Raw genomic sequence first — 22086 nt, forward strand, 5'->3', positions numbered from 1 at the left:
TCCTGATAGAGGGGAATAGACTCAAGGTACCAAGTAAGACATACATTTTTATATGTGGCAAATGTATGGAACCTGTTTTGCTTGACTATATCTATTTGTTACAAAGATCAAGTTTTCTTATTTTCAATTGAGGGGAGGGTTATGGGAAGGGAGAGAAGATAGACAAGGTTGACCAAAAAAAGGAGATTAAAAAAAAGTCACTGAAACATTTTAAAAACCACACAAAAAAAGGAAGTTGAGAAGGACACACATAAGTAGGATAACTTTAAAAGTAATATGTGGAATTTATTACACTTTTTAAAAAAGTAACCTGTACCTAAAAGGTTTTGTGGTTTCACTTATAATCTTTTTTTGTTGCTTAAATTTGTATATAGACTTGTTCACTGGGAGGCTGGTTGTCAAATTCATAATAATAATAAAAAAAAAACCTGAAGGTCTTTCAGTTACTACTGATGACCACAAATTAGGCCTCGTTGCTGGGACGATCTATAGCTGGGCAGAAGCACAATCCTTTGCAGTGCCTTTTGCTACAGACAGCTCTTACTTGAGGTAAATTTGTACTCTGTGGATTGCTCTGGTTCCTGCTGGTGCAGCTCCATGCCAAGGATCCTCAGCTTTGGCTAGGGGAAGGAGAGGTCTGTGGAAGAGCCCACATACTATAAGCAAGAACTGTCTGTACTTGAAACTAGGAAATGATGTACTTTCAGTACAACAACCCAGGAAACAGCTCAGTCCTCAGTTATTTAGTACAAGTTAGAACAAGAATAAATAACCACTAGTGTTTTTATATAATATACCCAGACCCTGCAGCTAACCACATAGCTTACAGAAGAATGACAGAAAAGTGAGAAGGTGAGTGTTCTCAAACTCTACAGCTTCACTGCAAAGTAAATAAAGACAGACTAGACAGGTTCTGGGTAGAAGTCAAATGAGTGAACAGGAAAAAAAAATTATTATGTACAACTAAAAACTTTTGTTTTATAGGAGAATGAATTTTTTAAAACAACTACTTCAAACCCTACTGTATATTACTCACTCATCACCACTCTGCTCCTCACTGTGTGATTTATCCAGTTGACTGAAGAAGGCTATAATTCCTTCCAGAACTTTCATCCTGCTTCCCTGGAAGTTATGGAAATCAAAACAAAACCAAAACCAAGAAGATGAGCTAAATCATCTAAATTTAACAGTGCCTTTACATCCAAAGGATTCTTAAAGCATAAAGCTAAATGGACCCAAACTATATCCCAGGATCACATACTGGACACAGAATACTTTCATGTGGGTCTAGAGTGGCTCTGAGAAACCAGACAACAGAAAACACTACATTGTGACCTATGTGCCACAGCCACTAATTCTGCTGCTGCATACAAAACATGGCCTGCTCCTTTGTGAATGTTTTTCTCAGTACAAAAGTGTGAGATGCAGTCAAATGTACCCAACACAGCTGAAATGCATAATCCATGCCCTAGAATATTTTTGGAGTTATCTCTAAACTCCAACCTGAGAGAATAATAGGTTGAATCACTCTAAGCGGCCCACTTCAATTTGGCTAGTTCAGTTTTGGAATTTACAAGCAAAAATCTTTTTTGTTCCTACCTTAGAGGAAAGCAACAGAAGCTGGTAGACCAAAGGAGGTATCTCTTGGAGGTCCAACTTGGAGAGCAGTCTCAGGACCTTTTCTACCACAAACTCCAACTCCTCTATGCTTAGAGGGACATCCCTGTGGATCAGACATTTTTACATCCTGTGGACATGCTCTGAATGCCCAAATGCTACATTTACTTCCACCTTAATGCTTCACAGCACTTACAGTTCCGAGAAACAAGATCCCAGGGGATTACTGAACTATTCTACCTTTTGATTTCTGACTACAGCCCTTTAGAAGAATCAATAAACTCCCCCAAGCAAAGACCATAGACTATGAAAAAACCCGTAAGATCATAAGACATAGAGATGGAAAGGACCCTACAGACAATCTGCTTCAAGCCATTCATTTAACAGATGATGAAAGTAAAGCTTACAGATATTAAGTGACTTGTCCAAAGTTATACACAAGTTTGATTCCAGGTCTTTTGATTCTTCTGGCTTTTTTTTTCACTAGACCATGTTCCTCCTATAGGCTTATACTTTGATTTAAATAGGTATGCTTGATGCCAAAGAGAAAAGGAGCTTTTAATACGAAATACAATGTGTTACTAGCCCAGATATTTCAGAGATAAGCTATTGACACTTGTGAGAATATCATGTAACAAGTCTCTAAAAGGACAGGATGGGAAAAGAAAGAGGCAATACTAGAATTTTACCTGAACATAGAAGTAAGTTGGATCACAAACTGCTGGTCCCATCTGATTAAACAAAATGCCAAAAGAAGAAAAGTTACTTATTTTAATTTATAAAAATTAGACAAGAGAAAACAAATTTAGTTGGTCCAAGCTTGGTTTGACTCTATTAGAAAGCAGCATTTTCTAGATAAGAAATGGTAAGCTTTTGCAACACTCAGTTCTGCCTTTCTGCATATTTGTCTATATACACACCAAGTAAGATGCAATTCTGTAGTTGAGTAAAATGGCTCTGGTTTTTAGGGAATTTCATTTAACAACTTTTTATTTCCATCTTTACTATCATAGCAGTGTTTATTATAGCAGATACAAAAAAGTAAGTAAAATTGCTCCACTATTTAAAGTGGGCACCATGCAATGTAAGTGACTCAAGATTTAAAAAACCAAATAAACAAGGCAACATCTGATGGTACTTCCATGAGCTTCAAATCATCTACTCAGAAGCTTTTGAGTTCAGTGTATTACAGTGTGCAGAATTCAACTAAAAACAAAAACAAAAAAACCCAGGATTTGAACAAAGGCAAAAGCAAGAGACCAAGACTACCAGGAAGAGAACAAAGAAGCAATGGTTTTTTATTGTTCTTGCTTCAGTAGATTTGCTGCGCAATAATTTTTAAAAATTGGTTCATATAACCTCCACTGTCTATGACAATCTGTAGCTTGATAGGGATTCCTCTGAGCAATTTTCAGCCTCTTAATTACAAAAGATTTCTCACCTTTGACTCAGTCTGAAAATTATGTCAAGCAGGGATTCAATTCTTTTCTTGACAAACTATGACTGTGAGGCACAGAAGAAATAATTGCCTTTTTCTCCTCTCCACAAAGTATCACTTGCCACCTTTTCAACCTGACTATTGATGCATACAATGTTACAGGTGGAAAAGGCCTTCAAAATCATTTGGCCCAACACTCTCATTTTAGGGTATGAGAGGCCCAAGATCATTCAGCTAGTAAGTGGCAGAGCTGTGACTCAAACCTAGGTTAGTGCTCCTAACTCCAACCTCAGTGTTCTTTCCATTATACAATAAAAACACCTTTACAGCTCATAGCAGAACAATAGGATAGATAATCACGCAGATAAATTCTTTAAAATAAACCTTACAGGAATTACCCAGATTCTTCTGTTGTATTAGGATTTTATTATAAGAATACTACTTAAGAAAACAATTTACCAATTAATGCTTGAAATCTTTTTGTCATAATAATATTTTAATTGTGAAATATTTGTTGTAATCAGATTTTACCCCTTAAAACACCTATTTTTCCATTCCTTTTCCCAAGGGTTGAAATTCTACTTGGAAACAACTTTTAATTCTCATAACACAACAGAAAAAAACTCAAGATTATGCTAGGACAAAGGAAATGAAGCCCAAGTATCTGGACTCCACAGCTTGCAGTGATCCTTTTGTGTGTAAGTGCACAAGATTAATACTGTCTTTTCTACTATAGGTGCTACAACCTCTAAGCCCCAAGGAGCTAAGTCTCTTCCTCTTCCTAACAAGTCATGGCCACAGACAAAGACAGGAAGAAAGTGGATAGACTATCCAGGGATGGGGAACCTCTGGCCTCGAGGTCATATGTGGCCTTCTAGGTCCTCAAAAGTGCAGCCCTTTGACTGAATCCAAACTTCACAGAACAGATTCCCTTGATAAAAAGATTGAGGACTTGAGGACCTAGAGGGCTACACGTGGGCCTCAAGGCCACAGGTTCCCCTTCCACAGTCACTATGTCATAATGAAATCCAAAGATTTTTCTTTCCTTAAGAAACTGATCATCAGAAAAAGGGTGGAACGAGGGGTAACTCTATTAACTTGAGAAGTTGAAACACCTGAAGCTCCAAGAAGACTCTCCTGAAGTGGTCCCTATTGAGCAAAATCCCCACACTGAAAGGAAGATGTTCAAGTAACTAGAAAATGCTTTGATGAGAACATGAATTGGAGATTTAAAATCTTTCATTCCTTATGGACTAAAATAATTCAATACAAATTAAATGATCCTATAATAGTACAACACATGACAAAAGTGCAAGTGGAAACTTAGTGTTCAAAGAAACAAGCGCTTGCTCTTTGTGGCCATGGATAGCTCTGAAAAAAAACTGCGAGATGTTTGACAAACTCACCTGCTAGAACACAAAGTGTTAATCAGCTGCTTCTTATATTCTTCGCCATTCAGCTCACCTGAAAAATACAAACTGCTCAACCACTGATCCACTTTCCTTTATTGATTCCCTACCTCATTCCCCATTTCCCATAGGAGCTGTTCCAATTCCCTCCTCAATCTCTCAATCCCCACACTCACAGTGCACAACTCGGCCTCCAACACTTCACTGAGAAGACCAAGGACATCCAACAGGAGCAACTTCAGCTCCCTACCTCTGCTGCTCAAAGTGTCCAACAGTCATCAGCCACTTTATTCTCCTTTCCTCTGGCCTGTGTCTCTTCACTAAGACAGCCAGGCCTTCTTCCCACATATTTGATCCCAGACCTCCTTGTTTCCTCCAGGGGCCGCCCCTTCTCTCTCTGCTTCTTTAACTTCTCCTTCCCCACTGGTTTCTTCCCATCTTCCTAAAAACATATTCAGGTTTTACCCAATCCTAAAAAGCTTTCCCTCAGTCCTATACAGCAACCATTTCTTTCTTCTCCCTTATTATCAAGCTTTTATGAAAGTTATTTATGCACGGTACCTCTTCCTCAGTACCAGCTCTCTCTTCAACTCCTTGTAATAAAGCTTTTTCATTCACCAAACAGAACTTTATTAACACTGATATCAATGTGCCCTAGAGAAAATATCATCCCCAGGGGCAGCTAGGTGGCGCAGTGAATTGAGCTCTGGCCTTGGAGTCAGAAGGACCTGAGTTCAAATCCAGCCTCAGACACGTAACACTTACTAGCTGTGTGACCTTGGGCAAGTCACTCAACCCTGACTGTCTCACCAAAAAGCAATAAATAAATAAATAAATAAATAAAGATATCATCCCCAAACCAATTAATGTATCTTTCACCACTCTCTCCAAGAGTTTATTTCCCTTTCAATCTGAGCAAAGAGTGTTCTTAAATTGGATTAAACAAAGACATTTCCCCTCCTGGTTTGGTTGGCACAAATAATACAAAGTCTCTCAGGAACAGGAAATCAAGATCCATTTCTGAATTGTTTGTCTTCTATTCAAGGAAGACAAATTAGACCTTTCATTAATGTGAGACCACCACACTAATGTATTATTTCTTAATATTTCCTAAAACAAAAAGAGGTCTTAGTGTTATATACTTCCATACTTCCCTTGGAACTTCACAGACCACTTTGTTATGGACCTCTCTTATGCACTAATCCTTCAATATTGTGTATTAAAGTTGTCTGTATTTATAGCTTATCCCCAGACAAGACTGTAGGCTTCTTCAGTGCTTACCTAAACTTCCTATTTCCCCCAGTACCTAATACAATGCTCTATACACAGCAGGCATTCATAAATAAATCTTTGCTGAATTGAATTATTGAAAAGTGGAAAGAAATTACCTTTTCCATAAGCCAGGTTTTCCTTTTTGGTAGCTAGGGCAGTAAGGATGATGGGTAATAACTCCAAAGACTTCCCATTCACCAAGCTGCCTTCCCTGACAACATCAACAAATCCATTGGCTAGTTCAACCAAAGAGGAGCCAGGCAAACTGTGAGCCTAAAAGTTCAAAGGTCAAAGAAATAAGGGCCAGAAGATGATCGATATGTCTTTCCAAGAAACATTACTTTTTGTTGAATTAACAGAAGTATTACCTAAAGATGAACTCTCAAAAGACACAGGCAATAACCTGAAAAGAGCACTTTTTAGCCTTCATGCTAAAAACTAGAAGTGGACAAAAAGAGGGTATGACATCTCCCGCTAATCACCTCATTTTGTGACCCACAAACATGTCAAGTTTTCAAAAGCATATGACACTAGAAACTCAATGTAATTAATTAGATGTTGTATGGTCCAAAAGCCAGATTTTTTAAATTGCTGCTCATAATAAAAGAGGGCACTGTATTGAGCTTAATGCACTGAACTTTCCCCGACTCTCCTTTTTACAACTAGCAAACCCAAAAGGGCCACCCCAAGGAATCCTTAGCTTTCATCCTACCTCAAGCATCAGTAGTCCTGTGATCTCAGATGCTATTTCTCTATGGAGATCTCCTGATTCCACCAACTGGATACAATATTTGTATACTTTGAGTCTCCTAAGAGCTCCAGCCTCCTCAGAACATGGGGAACCTTATTGTTTTAGAAGAAGGGGTGGAAAAACAAAGCAGAAAAGAAGAAATACTATTATTACTATTATATAGGGTACATAGAGAAAGCAGATTAACAAAGACAAAAGATTAATAAATCATGCATCTCTCTAATATCAACCATAGTAGTACCTAAGAGCTGTGGCCAAAAGGCAAATTCATAGTACTTTATGTATTATATTGCTAGCTCACTACAAAGGCACAGAAAATTTTCTTTCCTATGCATAATCAGATATTGCAAGAAAAAAGTCTCTTTGAGAGGATATTTCTCACTGATTGTGACAATAGCAGTTGTCAGATAACTAATATAAGGCCGCCTCAAAAACTGTATTTGTCATGGGAACATAGGGTTTGAAAAACTGGACTGTCTCATAAACACTTATTGACTCAAATTACAGAAAAGCCATCTTTTTCAGTAAGCTAAAAATAAGTAGAGCTCAGCAGAAGAGGGTATAATTACTTTGAGGTGTATTTGTTAGAAAAAAAATCTTTAACAAGATCATGGCATATCCAGCAGCAGTAGGGATGAACTTTAGTTGCTAATAGCTCTTTTTTTTGCTCTTCTCTTACTTGGGAAGCCCATCTAAGACAAGTGATCTTCCTTCTCTTTCAGCCCTACAAACACCCATTAAATACTTATTTTACGTCAGTCACTGAGCTAGGTGCTGAGATGCAAAAGACCAAAACAAAACTGTCCCTGCCCTCAAGGAGCTTATACTCCATCAGCAGGAAAAAGTGGGCATGTGGAAATACACTATATATACAAAGTAAATACAGATCAATATTTTTGAATGAAGGGATCAAAATCAGAAAAGGCCTCATGTAGTTTTTGACCTAAGTTTTTCTTCCTATTCTTTTTTTATCTTTTTAAATTTTAATTTATTCATATTTATTTTTAGTTTTCAACAATAATGCCCATTAAGCTTTTGAGTTTTAAATTTCCCCCCCTCCCTCCCTATGATGGCGTGCAATCTGATATAGGCTCTACAAATACATTCCTATTAAACATATTTTCACATTAGTCATGTTGTAAAGAAGAATTAGAACCAATAGAAGGAACCACAAGAAAGAAAAAACAAAACAGAAGGAAAAAAAAGCAAATAAAATGCTCCACAGTTCTTTCTCTGGATGAGGATAGCATTTTCCATCATGAGACTTTTGGAGATGTCTTAGATCCTTGCATTGCTGAGAAGAGCTAAGTCTGTCAAAGTTAGTCATTGTACAATGTGGCTGTTACTGTGTACAACATTCGCCTGGTTCTGCTCACTTCACTCAGTATCAGACCACACAAGTCTTTCCAGGTTTTTCTGAAGTCTGCTTGCTCATCATTTCTTATAGCACAATAGTGTTCCACTACATTCATACACCACAACTTGTTCAGCCATTCCCCAATTCATGGGCATCCCCTCAATTCCAATTCTTTGCCATCACAGAAAGAGCTTTATAAATATTTTTGTACATGTGGGTCCTTTTCCCATTTTTATGATCTCTTTGGGATACAGCCCTAGAAGTGCTATTGCTAGGTCAAAGGCATGCATATTTTTACAGCCCTTTGGGCATAGTTCCAAATTGCTCTCCAAAATGGTTGGACCAGTTCACAACTCCACCAACAATGCATTAATGTTCCAATTTTCCCATATCTTCTCCAACATTTATCATTTTCCTGTTTTGTCATGTTAGCCAGTCTGATAGGTGTGACAGTTGTTTTGATTTGCATTTCTCTAATCAATAATGATTTAGAGCATTTTTTTCCTATGACTATAGATAGCTTTATTTCTTCATTTGAAAACTGCCTATTCATATCCTTTGACCATTTATCAATTGGGGAATGACTTGTATTCTTATAAATTTGACTCAGTTCTCTATGTATTTTAGACATGAGGCCCTTATCAAAGACACTGGTCACAAAAATTCTTTCCCAACTTTCTGCTTCCTTCCTAATCTTGGTTGCCAATGGCTTTGTTTGTGCAAAAACTTTTTAATTTCATGTAATCAAAATTATCCATTTTGCATTTCATAACGTTCTCTGCTTGGCCATAAATTCTTCCATTCTCCATAGATCTGACAGGTTAACTAGTCTTTGCTTTCCCAGTGTGCTTATAGTATCAGCCTTTATATCTAGATCGTGTACCTATTTTGACTTTATTTTGGTATATGGTGTATGATGTTGGTCTATGCCTAGTTTCTGCCATACTATTTTCCAGTTTTCCCAACAGTTGCTGTCAAATAGTGAGTTCTTATACCAGAAGCTGGGGTCTTTGGGTTTATCAAACAGTAGATTACTATAGCCGTTCACTACTGTATCTTGTATCTAACCCATTCCATTGATCCACCACTCCATTTCTTGGCGAGTACCAAGCAGTTTTGATGATTGCTGCTTTATAATACAATTTAAGATCTGGTATAGCTAGGCCACCTTCCCTAGCATTTCTTTTCATTAGTTCTCCTGATATTTTGGGCCTTTTGTTCTTCTAGATGAATCTTGTTATTATTTTTTCTAGCTCCATAAAATAATTTTTTGGTAGCTTGATTGATATGGCACTGAATAAGTAAATTAATTCAGGTAGAATTGTCATTTTTATTATATCAGCTTCGCCTATCCATGAACAACTGATGTTTTTCCAATTATTTAGATCTGACTTTATTTGTGTAAAAAGTGTTTTGTAATCATGTTCATATTGTTCCTGGGTCTATTTTGGCAGGTAGACTCCTAAATATTATATAATGTCTACAGTAACTTTAAATGGAATTTCTCTATCTCTTGCTGTTGGGCTTTGTTGGTAATATATAGAAATGCCAACGATTTATGTGGGTTTATTTCATATCCTGTAACTTTGTTAAAGTTGTTTATTATTTCAAATAGTTTTTTACTTGATTCTTTAGGGTTGTCTAAGTACATCATCATGTCACCTGCAAAGAGTGATAGCTTTGTTTCTTCTTTGCCTATTCTAATACTTTCAATTTTTTTTCTTCTCCTATTGCTAAAGTTAACCTTTCTTAGTACCATATTGAACAACAGTGGTGATAAATGGACATCCTTGTTTCACCCCTGATCTTGTTGGAAATGCTTCTTGCTTATCCCCATCACATATAACACTTGCTGAAGGTTTTAGATAGATGCAACTTGTCATTTTAAGGAAGACTCCATTTATTCCTATGCTCTCTAGTGTTTTTAATAGGAATGGGTGTTAAACTAAGTTTTGATGGGAGGTAGGGTTTTCCAAAAGGCAGACATGGAGAAGAAATGTATTCTAGACCTGGGACAACCTGTTCAAAAGGATGAAAATGAAAGATAGAATGTTGTATAGGAGGAACAAAGAGGCCAGTTAGGCAGGAAAGTAGATCATCTGAAGGGAGAGTCACATGTAATCAGTTTGGAAAAGAAGGCTGAAACCAGATTTTGAAGAGCTTTAAATAACAATCAGAGAACTTTGTATGTTACTCTGGAGGCAACAGAGAGCCACTGATACCTTTTGAGTAGGGGAGTGACATAGTCAGACAAATGCTCTAGGAATGTTGTTTTGGTAACTTGGTGGAGGACAGATTGTAAAGGGAGAGACTTGAGGTAGGGATATCAATTATGAGTCTTATTACATAGTCTAAGTGATAGGTGATGAGGACCTGAACTACAGTAATGGCCATATAAGTGGAGAGAAGTGGATGGAAGCGAGAGATGTCATGAAGGTAGATTCAATAAGTCTTGACAATTGATTGGATATGGGAAGTAGAGGAAAACGAAAAACTGAGAATGACTCCAAGACTGCCAACTAGCAGGGCTAGAAGGATGATGTTATGTTTACCCTGATAGAAACAGGTTAGAAAAAGGAGAGATACAGGGATAAAGACTCACTGCTTTAATCATAATGAGTATGAATTACCACAGGATAACCAGTGGGAAATGTTCAAAAGCAGCTGCATATGCAGAATCTCAGGGAAAAGGCTGGATATAAAGTTTTGGGAGTGAACTGCCCAGAGATGATAAATGAACTCATCAGAGCCAATGAGATAGCTGACAAGGAGGATGTAGAAATACAATAGGGTCCAGGAAAGAACCCTGGACTATACCCGTAAGTAGGAGACATGATATGGAGAAGTCAGAAAAGGAAAGAGAGGAGTAACCAGACAGGTAGGAGGAAAATGTGATGTCATGAAAACCCAGAGGAGAGACTATCCAGGAAGACAAGGTGATCAATAGAGTCAAATACTGCATAGCTCAAGAAAAACAAGAACTGAGAAAAGACGACTGGATTTGGCTATTAACATACCACTGGTAATGTTAGAGAGATCAGTTTCAATTAAGTGATGGGATCAGAAACCAGACTGCAAGGGGCTTTTTCTAAGAGTTTAGCTGTGAAAGGAAGATGTTTAGGATGATAACTTAAGGGGTCAAGTAAAGTTTTTTGTTTGCTTGTTTTTAAAGAAGTTTGTTTTAAAGAGAGAGACCTGAGCATGAGACTGCAGGGAGGGAGCCAGAGATAAAATTTTAAGATTAGGGAGACAGAATAGCTGCACAGGCAATCTGCTCAAACAGAGGGGATAAGATCCAGGGTATAAGTCTTTAGTTAGCCTTTGAGAGAAGGGCCACTCTTTCATTACACTGGAGGAGAGAATGGGGGGTTTTGTTATGGGGTTTTAAGATGTAGGGGAGAAAGAGTTCACAGAAAATAGTGTCTAATTTTTCAGTAAAGTATTTTTTAAGGTTTGCAAATGAGAGGAAAGGGACAAAAAAATTGTGTAGAAGGTCTAAGGAAAGAAGAAATGTTTGAAGCAAGCCCAGCAGGTAGTGCAATAGAGTCTGCATTAAGGAAAAGTAAACTTATTGCTTTGCAGTAAAATAAGGATCCAGTTGAGCTATGAAAACACAAATTTGTAAAGGACTTAGCTTGGTTGTGTGATTTCCTTAGCAGTACATGAGAAGGCACACAGAAGGCAGACAGTGGGGGTACTCTTGGGTGGACTTTACCAAAGGATGAACAGTGAGAGAAGAAGGGATTAAAGACAGTTCAAGTTTCCATAAATGTGAACTCAAACTATTTTAAACTTTCTCTCATGAAAAGTGGGAGATTGCTACTCTGCAGCAAAGGATGGTTTTACTGAAAAAAGAAAACAACAAAGATTACTTGCTAAGAGCCCAAAACCATTTTTCAATTTCACTGTTATATCTCATACCATTGTGCCATTTTCCAGTACACATGCCCACCTCTAAGAGTATGAGACAGACTTTTGCCATTGTAGAACTGGACCTGCTTAAAAGATAGAAATAAAAGAGCTCTACCTGCTTTTAAGAGAAAAAGGTCAGATAAAGTATTTTATTAAACCCTAGGGCTTCCTTAGCTTCAAATTAGGTAGAGATCAGGTAGCAATTACTGCTATTGCCTTAAACACACTTCTAAAAACACCAAATCAAGGGGGATGGTTGATAAAAATCTTCCTCTGATCACCAATAAACCAACACCATTTGAATCTTATGCAATAAGATTTTTTTTAAACCAACAACTATAACAACAAATCTGAACTGTCCTTTCATTTTGTTCTGTGACCATGCAAAACCATGCCCGGGTGCACAAAATGCCCTTCGGGAGAGTGAAGAGAGAAGGACAAGCAGTCAAGAAAATAGTAAAATTTATATATCTTCACTAAACAAATCCAACAGCTAACCAGAGAGATAAGGCAGTTATTTAAGCCATTTTTAGGAAATGGCTATATCATCATCATCATCATTATTATTACCCTTGAAGATGCCTTTCAGCAGTGCTCCAGGTGATTTTCCTTTCACTGCATGCTTCTGAAGGAGACCAGTTAGCTGTAACCAAACAAAGAATGGTTTCAAATTTTAGGTAACGGTAAGAAACATCCTTCTTTAGCAAAAATTATATAAAAGATATACCAGCTAGGCACAGATCTCTAACTGACACCAAGAGCAACAAATACCCTCACTTTTTTTTTTTAATTATTTATTGTTAGTTTTCAACAATCACTTCCATAATCTTTTGAGTTTTAAATTTTCTCCTCCTCCTTTCCCACCTCTTTCCCCAAGACGCTGTGCAATCTGATATAGGCTCTACACTTCTATTAAACATATTTTCACATCAGTCATGTTGTAAAGAATTAGAACCAATAGGTTCTAAGAGAGAGGAAACAAAACAGAAGGAAAAAAAGAGCAAATAGTATGCCTCCATCTGCATTCAAACTCCACAGTTCTTTCTCTGGATGTGGTAGCATTTTCCAGCATGAGACTTTTGGAGATGTCTTAGATCCTTGCATTGCTGAGAAGAGTTAAGTTTATCAAAGTCAGCATTACACAACGTGGTTGTTGCTATGTACAAAGTTCTCCTGGTTCTGCTCACTTCACTCAGCATCAGTCCATACAAGTCTTTCCAGGTTTTTCTGAAGTCTGCTTGTTCATCATTTCCCTCATTTCTTAAAAAAATAGGGCAGTTGGGGTAATTTTAATAAAATGCTATTGTTAACCCAATCTTTTTTATTTCATCCCTGTAAAATAATCATAATTCATGCAAACAAATAGTATGATGCTACATCGATTTAGCATGTTTCAAAGAATAATTAAGAGTGAAGCTTCATCTTAATGTTCAGTAAGTGCTGCCATAATGTAGTATAGAATAGGTCTATGTCACTTTCAATTACTGTAGCACCAATACATTAAAAACTCTCAGCTTCATTCACCTTGTACGTAACCATGATTGCAATAGTGGCAGAGTGGTAGGGAAGGAGATAGAAGGCACTAAGAATCAGTTTTGGAACTATCTCTATACATTAGCTTAATTGTTAGTATTCAGAATGTGAGATACTTGGCTGGTGAACTGCTTAGTGAACTCAATTTTGGAGGAACTGAATCATATCAATCTCAACAAGTCAAGAAATGACAAGAAAGACTTCATCCAAGAAATCTATGAGGTGGGAAAAGAGATGGGCCACTCAGGAAGAAGAGCAAGGGATCCCAAATAGATGGCCTATGTGCTCTACTGGGGAGACTCTGATCACATGAAAGGTCCAGAGGAAGCCCCTGGTCTACTGAGGGGGTGCCAGGGAAGAGTGGGTGCGAAGTCATGAATAGGAGGGTTTAAGGAGGAAATCACTCCAGCAAATATACACATTGATATCACAGAACATCAAAGAAATTTTCATTCACATAAAAATTACTTACATTCTTGTCCTCTCTTCTCATATTTCAGGAAAACCTAAGTTTGATGATCAAAGATTAGTTGTCCTTTTACTGTCATTATTTTGCATTTACATAACATAGCATTTTAGTACCTACTAAAAACTTATAATAGGATTTTCCCATCAATAATAAATAACAATTAGAATCTTCATACTCACCTCATCATCTTTCAGGCATTGCAGAAATTCTTGCAGCTTCTCTGCTGTTTTTTCTGCTGCTAGAGAGATAATTTTCTGGTCCATTGTAGCTCATCTCAGGGAACTGCAGAGAAAGTACATTATATGAGGGCTTGATTTTCCCAGAATTCCAGAGTTGAAAGAGATGTTGACAAGTTACCAAGACCGTTTCTCTTTCCTCACCTCCAGAAAAAACAAAGTTTTCTTATTTTTCAACCATGAAAACAGTCTCTAGACTTCCCCAACTTTCATGGCTTTTATTCAGCATAAAGAACTGCTAGAAATGAATGATCAACCGGTCACAATAGCACAGTGGAGACTGTGCTGGACCTGGAGTCAGGCTGAGCTAAGTTCAAATGTAGTTTCAGATACTTACTAGCATTATACCCCTGGGCAAATAATTTAACCACTATTTACCTTAGTTTTCTCATCTGTAAAATAGGGATAAAAACATCTATCTCCCAAGGATGCTGAGGAGAAAATGAAATATTTGTAAAGTACTTTGTAAACCTTAAAGCACTATACAAATGCTAGCAATTATTATTATTGTGCTTTGACTCAGTATGAATGTGAAGTGGGCTTTTATAAAGTCATTATTTCATCCCAAAGTCTAACATTTTTTCTAGGGAAATCAGTGCTGACATATCTTTAATTATTTTATCCTATTGGCACAAAAACAGTCTTAAAAAGACAAAGATCACCTCTGCACATTAGTATCATCTTAAAAAAGGAATAGGGAAAAATATTCCAAGTTTTCAATATCTAAGGACTGTAAATTATTTTTAATTTTAATTTATGTATTGCCTTGCAGTGCATTCACTGCATGCTACGGGACATACCCAGAACAATATACCAACCACTTGCAGCATACTCTAGTAATGAGCTTAAACTTTATGGTTAAGAGTTCACAGATGAATTCTATAAACAGCAACTATTTACAGAGTGCCTAGGGCCTACTATATACGAGGTATCGAGAACTACAAAAGTGTACAATTCATGAATCTTTGTTGGACTAGCTAGATATAAATAACTAATGATACAAGACAATATGCAAGGTGCTGTGGTATACAAAAGAGCTACAGACTCTCTGCTGGGACAATCAGGCAAGGCTTGTGAAGTGGGACAGGTAGCAACTACATGAACAAAGGCATGGGAATTAACAAATTGTGTTTGTGAAGGAAAAGTAGAACAGCTCACCTGGAATAGAAATTTCAAGGTGAGGAGCAGTGGGAGATAAAGTTGAAGGGTAGGGACAAATTGAGGAAGGTCTCAAAAGCCAGAGTAAGGAGCTTATCCAATAGGCCAATGGTTCTCAAAGTGTCCCTTAGCGTGATAATTTCCTAATTTTGTTTGACAAAATACCTGACACCAGTGCCAAGCATAGTTTGCTGTCTGCTCAATCTGGCTTGGCACTGGGAAGGTAACAACTGCAGCTTTATCCAAAGTAGCAAGCCACTTCCTCTGTTGTGAGGTCTAAAAGGATTAACTAAGGAGGAGAAAAGGTTGAAGGAGAGGCAAGGGAATCCAAAGACCCAGATGGACTGCCTGAGAACCCTCTTCTCTTGCAAACGTAAATGTCCTGGGTACTATGATACATCATGGCAAGGAAATTATGCCTTCAGAAAAAAAAAATTGGGGAACTATCAGTACTGTAGCCATTGGTGAACTCCTGGAAGTTTTAGGGCAGGGGTTGCTGCTGTTTGTCCTTCATTCTCGAAGAGGAACACGACATCAGGGAGGTGAATGTAAATAAAGCCAGAGAAAAAGAGACTTGGCTTAGCAATTACTGAAATCCACGTGATAAAGACCAAGATGGTGTAATAGCAGTTGGAAAACAAGAGACAAATCTGAGAAGCAATAGGAAGTTAAACTAAAGGCATGAATGCTGATTGGATTTGGAAGAATAAGGTGGAATCAAAAACTCCAAAGTTTCTAGTCAAGATGCCAGGGGATGGAGGGAGGGGGATGACACCTTAGAGAAGATGTGAGGTGACACCTATATTAGGAGAGAAGTTAAATTCAATACAAATCAACAAATACCTATATTTACAAGACATTAAAGCAAATAACAGACAAATGATCTGCCCAAATTCATGAACATCCACAATTGGCAACAGGGAGCTGAACTAGCAAGTCACTGAGGTTCTCAAACCACCTGGAAGACCTGTCAGGGATTTTCACACTCTCATTCAGGTGAGAACATTCTGATCACCTGGAACCTGGGGATTAGGAAGTAGGTGAGCTGGGCTATGTGGGAGTACATGGAGCTGGGTTCTAGGCCTGGTTCTTCTCTGCCACTGAGAGCACTGTACACTTAACCTCTCTGGGTCTCAGCTTCCTCATCTATAGAATGAAAGGGTTAGACTGGATGACTTTTAGAGTTCCTTCCATCTCTTAATTTAAAAGGGAGGAGGGGCTGTTTCTTGGAGTTTCTCCCGGTCGGTGGTTCCTCACTCTGTAAACATGCCGGCCCCATCTGTGTGCAGAACACTAGGTAATGGAGGGAGGGGGAAGAGAGAGACAGCTGCGGTAAACAGCTCCTGGCTTCGGGTTTACAGTCTAGAGTGGGGGTGGGGTGGAGGGGATCCGACAAAATCCCTTCAAGGCCAGAGGGCCAGGGTTGACCCTGGGTTTTCCCCCTCCCCCTTTGCCCTCCCGCAGACAAGCCCGGGCATGAGAAGCGCCAAATACTAGGGGACTGGAGACCCCACCTCAGCCCTGCGCCCAAGCCGTCCCCCGTTACCGGGCACCCGAACTGCTGGAGGTAATGAGCCCAGGCTTGTTACCGCGCAGGACACAGCTACTGCTCGAACCCCAGCGGGTCACTGGCGCCTAACAGCCGCCGGCAGACTCCGAATCTCCCGCTAAACTGCAGAGCGCGCTGACCTCACTTCCGTTACCGAGAGCAACAACTCCCGCCCCCGCCACGCTCGGGCCGCCTGCTTCCGTTCTTTTTGGTGTCGCAATCTGGAAGGTACCAAGAGTCACAAGAAAGAGGAGGGGAGAGCAAGAAGATAGTAGGGGGATAGCTGGGGCAGTTTGGTATTAGTGGAAAGGAGCTGGCCTTTGGTAAACCAGAAAAATCAGGTTGGAGCCCCAGCTCTACTTTCATTTGCGGGGGAGGATTAATTGCGACTCGTTCTCCACTGCCCCTTTCAGACTATCCTTCCTACCCTGACAGTCCGCAGCCTCTTTTTGATGTTCATAGTAGGAAAGCAGAGTTCGGTTTGTGCACTGCGGCGAAACCCTCTTTGGGTTATTCTCTCCTTCTTCCCGTCTTTCCCTCCTCCCATAGTATTCTTTTACGTCCATGCTGCTGCTCCTCCAAACTTCCTAAGCCTTTGTATCCCGGGCGCATGGCACAGGCTTGGCATATAGTAAATAAATGAATGTCAGTGAACAAGCCTTTATTAAGCACCTTCTGTGTACCAGGCCCTGTACTAAGCGCTGGGGACACCAAGGATAGTCAAAGTTCTCACTCTCAAGGAGCTTACCACTTAAAAAAAACCCCTGTGGACTGGACACTGCCTCCGTGAATTCCACGCTCTACTCCTGTACTCCATCTCTGCCACCAATAGGGATGGTCACACGCTGGGTGTCATCATTAACCACCTGCTCCATTTCCCTAATTAAAAAAAATTAACCTGACATTCCTCTAAGGTCAACCTGTTATCATTTCATCACATCCACTCCGCCCCGCCATGCTTAACTTCTACACTTATCGTCCATGCACATCAAGACCTCTCAATCCTTCCCTTCCTCAGTACTTTCTTTTGATGTATCTTTTATTTTAGTCCCCATCCCCCCCACCATTAACAAACATTTATTTGCTCTCTTTTTTTTTCTTTTTTGGTTAGGCAATGGGGTTAAGTGACTTGCCAAGGATCACACAGCTAGTAAGTATTATGTGCCTGAGGCCAGAGTTGAACTCAGGTCCTCCTGAATCCAGGGCTGGTGCTCTATCCACGCAAACATTAATTTGCTAAAAGTAAAATGAAAGTCTTTTAAGTACGCATAGTTAAGCCAAACTACACCATTAGTAGCCGCATCCGAAAATACTCCTTGCTTGCCATTGCTTCTTCCCCTATCACTATAATTCAGCCCTTTCCTCTTTTGAGATTCATATTCAAGTTTATCATCCGATGCAAATCCTGCCCCCACCTACTCCTATTGTCTGTGAACCCCCCAGGACATTCTCCATGCTTCTTCAATGAGTTTAGACTCTGGATCAAACTTTCTACCCTAGCTCTTTTCGTTGTTCTGGGGCATCTGACTCTTTGTGACTCTGTTTGGAATTTTCTTGGCAAAGACACTGGAGTGGTTTGCCATTTCCTTCTCCAGGTCATTTTACAGATGAGTAAACTGAGGCAAATAGGTTCAGTGACTTTCCTTCACACAGCTAGTAAGTGTCTGAGGCCAGAATGGAACACAGGAAGAGGAGTCTTTCCAACTCTAGGCCCTGCACTCTACCTACTGTGGCATCTAGTTGCCCACCCCAACTCCAACCACACTAAGGGACTTCATCATACAGATTGATGCTCTCTCGAATAACCAATTGACAAGTTCTTCTAGCTACTCAGTTTTCATTGAACTCCATTGCACTTTAGTTCACACAAGAATGTTCATACTCTTGATTTTGCCATCACCCATAAGTGTTGTATTTCCATGTTTATGAATCAAAAATTCCTTTACATGATCATAATCTTTTATCATTCCATTTCCCCCTATGTTTTAAAAAACCTGACCCTGCTCTTTATTTTCATTGTGATCTTGATGTAAAAGCAAACAGTGCCCTAAAAGCTAAAAGCTTTTTAAAGAAACAAATTTTAATTAAGGGTTGTTTTTCTGGCACCTTGTGAGGCCCCTCCTGAACTTGAGGGCATCCTAGAGTCTCTTTCCCTTATTTTGAGATACCATAAAACTTCCCCCTACCCTGGACCATTAAAGTGCCTTGTCTCTCTCATCATGAGTCATAAAATTTCCCGTCTTCCTTAGCCTGGGTCCCTTATTCTGTCATCCATCTTCCTCATCCTGTGTCATGACAATCCCTACCTTATCTTGTAAGATAAAACAGACCCATATCCCTCTGTAAGCTGCTAGTCCTCTTTCCAGAGCTAGCCTGCTTTTGCATCAATAAAGCTCCCAATGGTTACAGAGAAGGTCTAAGTGAATTCTTTCACATCTGAACCAGCTCTCCCAACTCTAAACTTCAACAATCTCATTTCTCCTTTCAATTCTTTCAGAGGAATTACCCCTGCAATGACAACACTCTCTTCCTATTCTTTCTATCTCAATTTTTGGGTGAACCAATTCAATCTGACACTGCCATATTCTCAATCTCTTGCCTTTTTTGCTGACCTTGCTTTGCTGATCTGAACCCTGGATTACTCCCATCATCCACCTTCTTCCCTCCTAGTCATAGGCTGCCGACTAGAGCTGGGAAAAAAAAATCCTATAAACAAGCCAGTTAGGTCCACTACTTTCTAATCTCAACTGGGCCCTCATTACAGTAAGAAAATCATTCTACTGCTTAATTGACTCACCCTCCACTTCAGATATCCCAACCATCTTCCCCCATCTTCTGTGCTAGGGATGTCTCCTTATACGTTCTTTAAAAAAATTGAAGCCATTTACTGAGAGTTCCCTCTTCTTTTTGCCTATCTCACATCTTTCATATATGTTTTCCCATCTCTTCCTTTACTCCAGTACCAGATGAAGTAGTGGCTCTTCTCCTGTCCAATGCAATACAAGTACCCTTGATTACTTCTCCTCTGATTTTTTTTTGGCAGATTGCCCTCACCATCATCCTCATTCACTATAATCTTCAATCCCTCCCAATCTACTGATTTCTTCCCTGATGCTCATAATAATATAATCGTGTGTTCCCCATCTAAAAACAAAACAAAACCCCAAACCTCACTTATCTGTCATCCTGGCTAGCTATCATTCTATAAAGGGAATTATGATTTTTCATATTAAATGATATGATATATGTAATGAATATACTAATAGATTAGATTTTTCAGAATTGCCTTTTCTAGCCTGTGAGTCAGCTCACAATGCAGCTTAAAATGATCAATGAAAACTTTGAGAACACTGCATTCTCGTGCCTGGATACCTTAAGTGAAGTGAATCTGAGATTGTAGAACCTGTTTCCCGCGGCAGAACTGTGGTCATGTGACCTACCAAGTAACAACCCCCAAAAACTTGAGCAACATTGTTCCCACAGGACTCCATAATTGTTGTAACCATTTGTGGGCTTATGATAGGAGACCTCAAACCCTGGAAACAATTGTTTGTAATCCACTTTCTCCTCTCCCTTCCCGTTGTGATTTATGTATATAATCTCTGTCTTCTCTTCAGCAAGGTGGAATTCTGATCAGGACAATTCCCGATTTACAGATCTGTTCCTCATAATGAAACTAATTAAACAGCTACCTGATTACTGGCCCCTTCTGGCCTGCTGTTTTCTCATTCTCAGGTTAGAGACCGGCTCAGTAAAATCCTGTTAACAATTCCATATCTCAGTTCCCCTTTTTAACTATACTTCTTGAAAAAAACTATCTGTACTAGATGCCTTCACTTCTTCTCCTCACTCTCTTTTTAACCTTCTGCAATCTGATATCCAACCTCTTCTTTTAATAGAAACTTCCCTCTCCAAAGTTACCAGTCATCTCTTAATTATTAAAAATTATGTCCTGTTCACAATTCTCACACTTCTGGACATTTTTGCAGCATTTGACACTATTGATCTTCTTTTCTTGGATACTCAAATATCTGTAGATTTTTGTATAACTACTCTGAATTTCCTTCCATCTGCTGACTGCTCCTTCTCAGTCTCCTTTCCAGTATCCGGCTTATTACCACTTATGGTGGATGTTTCCAAGACTGTGTCCAGGGCCCTCTTTTCTTTTATCTCTCTACTATCCACCTGGTGACTTCATCAATTTTCATGGGTTCAATTATCATCTTTATGCAGATGATTTCCAGATCTATATAGCCAGCCCTTGACTCAGTCCTGAGCTCCAGTTTCACATCACTTTCTGGACATATTGAACTCAACATACCCAAATGAGATAATATTTGTAAAGCACCTAGCATAGTGCTTGGCACTTAATAAATGTTTGTTCCCTTCCCTCCTTCCTTTCTTCCAAAACAGAAGTCATCTTCCCCCACCCATACCTTCCCCTCTTCCCAATGGCACCACCATCCTCCAAGTCACCCAGGCTTGAAACTTCTGCATCATCCTCAATTCCTCCCTCTCATTCACCCTGCTTCTCTAATCTATTGCCAAATTTTGTCATCTCTGCCTCCATGGCCTTCCTCCTATTCATCCCCTTGTCTCCACTTATAAAGCTACCACCTTAGTTAAGACCTTTATCACGCATAGCCTTCCTTTTAAATTTTGTTTATGTTTTTATTTTTAATAGACTTTACTGACATATTTTGTTTTTACATCACCTACATTTTCTCTTGTATCCCTCTACTTCCCCCCCCTTTAGAGAATTATCCTTATAATAAAGAATAAAACAAAGAAGAGGAAGAACAGAAAAAAATAGTAAAACCAATCACTATATCAAATAAATCTGACATTATATACAATGCTCCTCACCTATGGACCTATATAGCAGCAAAGGAGTTTTTGATATGCAGGGGGTATCTTCTCATATCTGTTTTCTGGGGCCAACCTTGGTCATTATCATTTAGAAACATTCTATTTTAATTCTTCTATACTTGTTCTATCCATTTACATTGTTGGAGTCATTGTGTATATTGTTGGCTCCAGTTTATTTATTTTGAGGTAGTTCAAATATGTCTTTTCATGCTCCTCTGTATTCATCATGCTCATTTCTTAGAGTATAGTCATATTCCATTATTTTCATGTATCACAATTTGTTTAGCCACTGTCCAAATAATGGGTATGTACTCAGTTTCCCATTCGTTGCTATCACAGAAAGTACTGCTATAAATATTTTGGCACAAATAGAGTCTTTCTTTTTGTCAATGACTTCCTTGGGAGCAGAGGCCTAGGTAATGGAATCAATCTCTGGGTGTAAGGCTATGGACATTTTAGTCACTTTATTTACATAATTCCAAGTTACTTCTCAGAAGGGTTATACTAATTCACAGC

At 38.9% G+C, this 22086-nt stretch overlaps 1 protein-coding gene across 1 annotated transcript in view; it reads right to left on the reverse strand.

The window, feature by feature from the left end:
• Positions 1-16830, reverse strand: part of FANCI (FA complementation group I) — a 63612-nt gene extending 46782 nt beyond the window's left edge. Inside the window, exons 1-9 of the mRNA XM_078151142.1 lie at positions 16699-16830; positions 13938-14040; positions 12327-12399; positions 6449-6579; positions 5853-6009; positions 4462-4519; positions 2307-2348; positions 1600-1723; positions 1037-1122 (exon numbers count right to left, since the gene is read on the reverse strand). Coding sequence (XP_078007268.1) covers positions 1037-1122; positions 1600-1723; positions 2307-2348; positions 4462-4519; positions 5853-6009; positions 6449-6579; positions 12327-12399; positions 13938-14021 — 755 coding nt within the window. The 5' untranslated portion in view covers positions 14022-14040; positions 16699-16830. The remainder of the gene's footprint in view (positions 1-1036; positions 1123-1599; positions 1724-2306; positions 2349-4461; positions 4520-5852; positions 6010-6448; positions 6580-12326; positions 12400-13937; positions 14041-16698) is intronic.
• Positions 16831-22086: the final 5256 nt, after the last annotated feature.

The sequence above is a fragment of the Phascolarctos cinereus genome, unplaced genomic scaffold, assembly GCF_003287225.1.
Source record: "Phascolarctos cinereus isolate Bilbo 61053 unplaced genomic scaffold, phaCin_HiC Scaffold_3;HRSCAF=262, whole genome shotgun sequence".
In the NCBI taxonomy this organism is placed as follows: Eukaryota; Metazoa; Chordata; class Mammalia; order Diprotodontia; family Phascolarctidae; genus Phascolarctos; species Phascolarctos cinereus.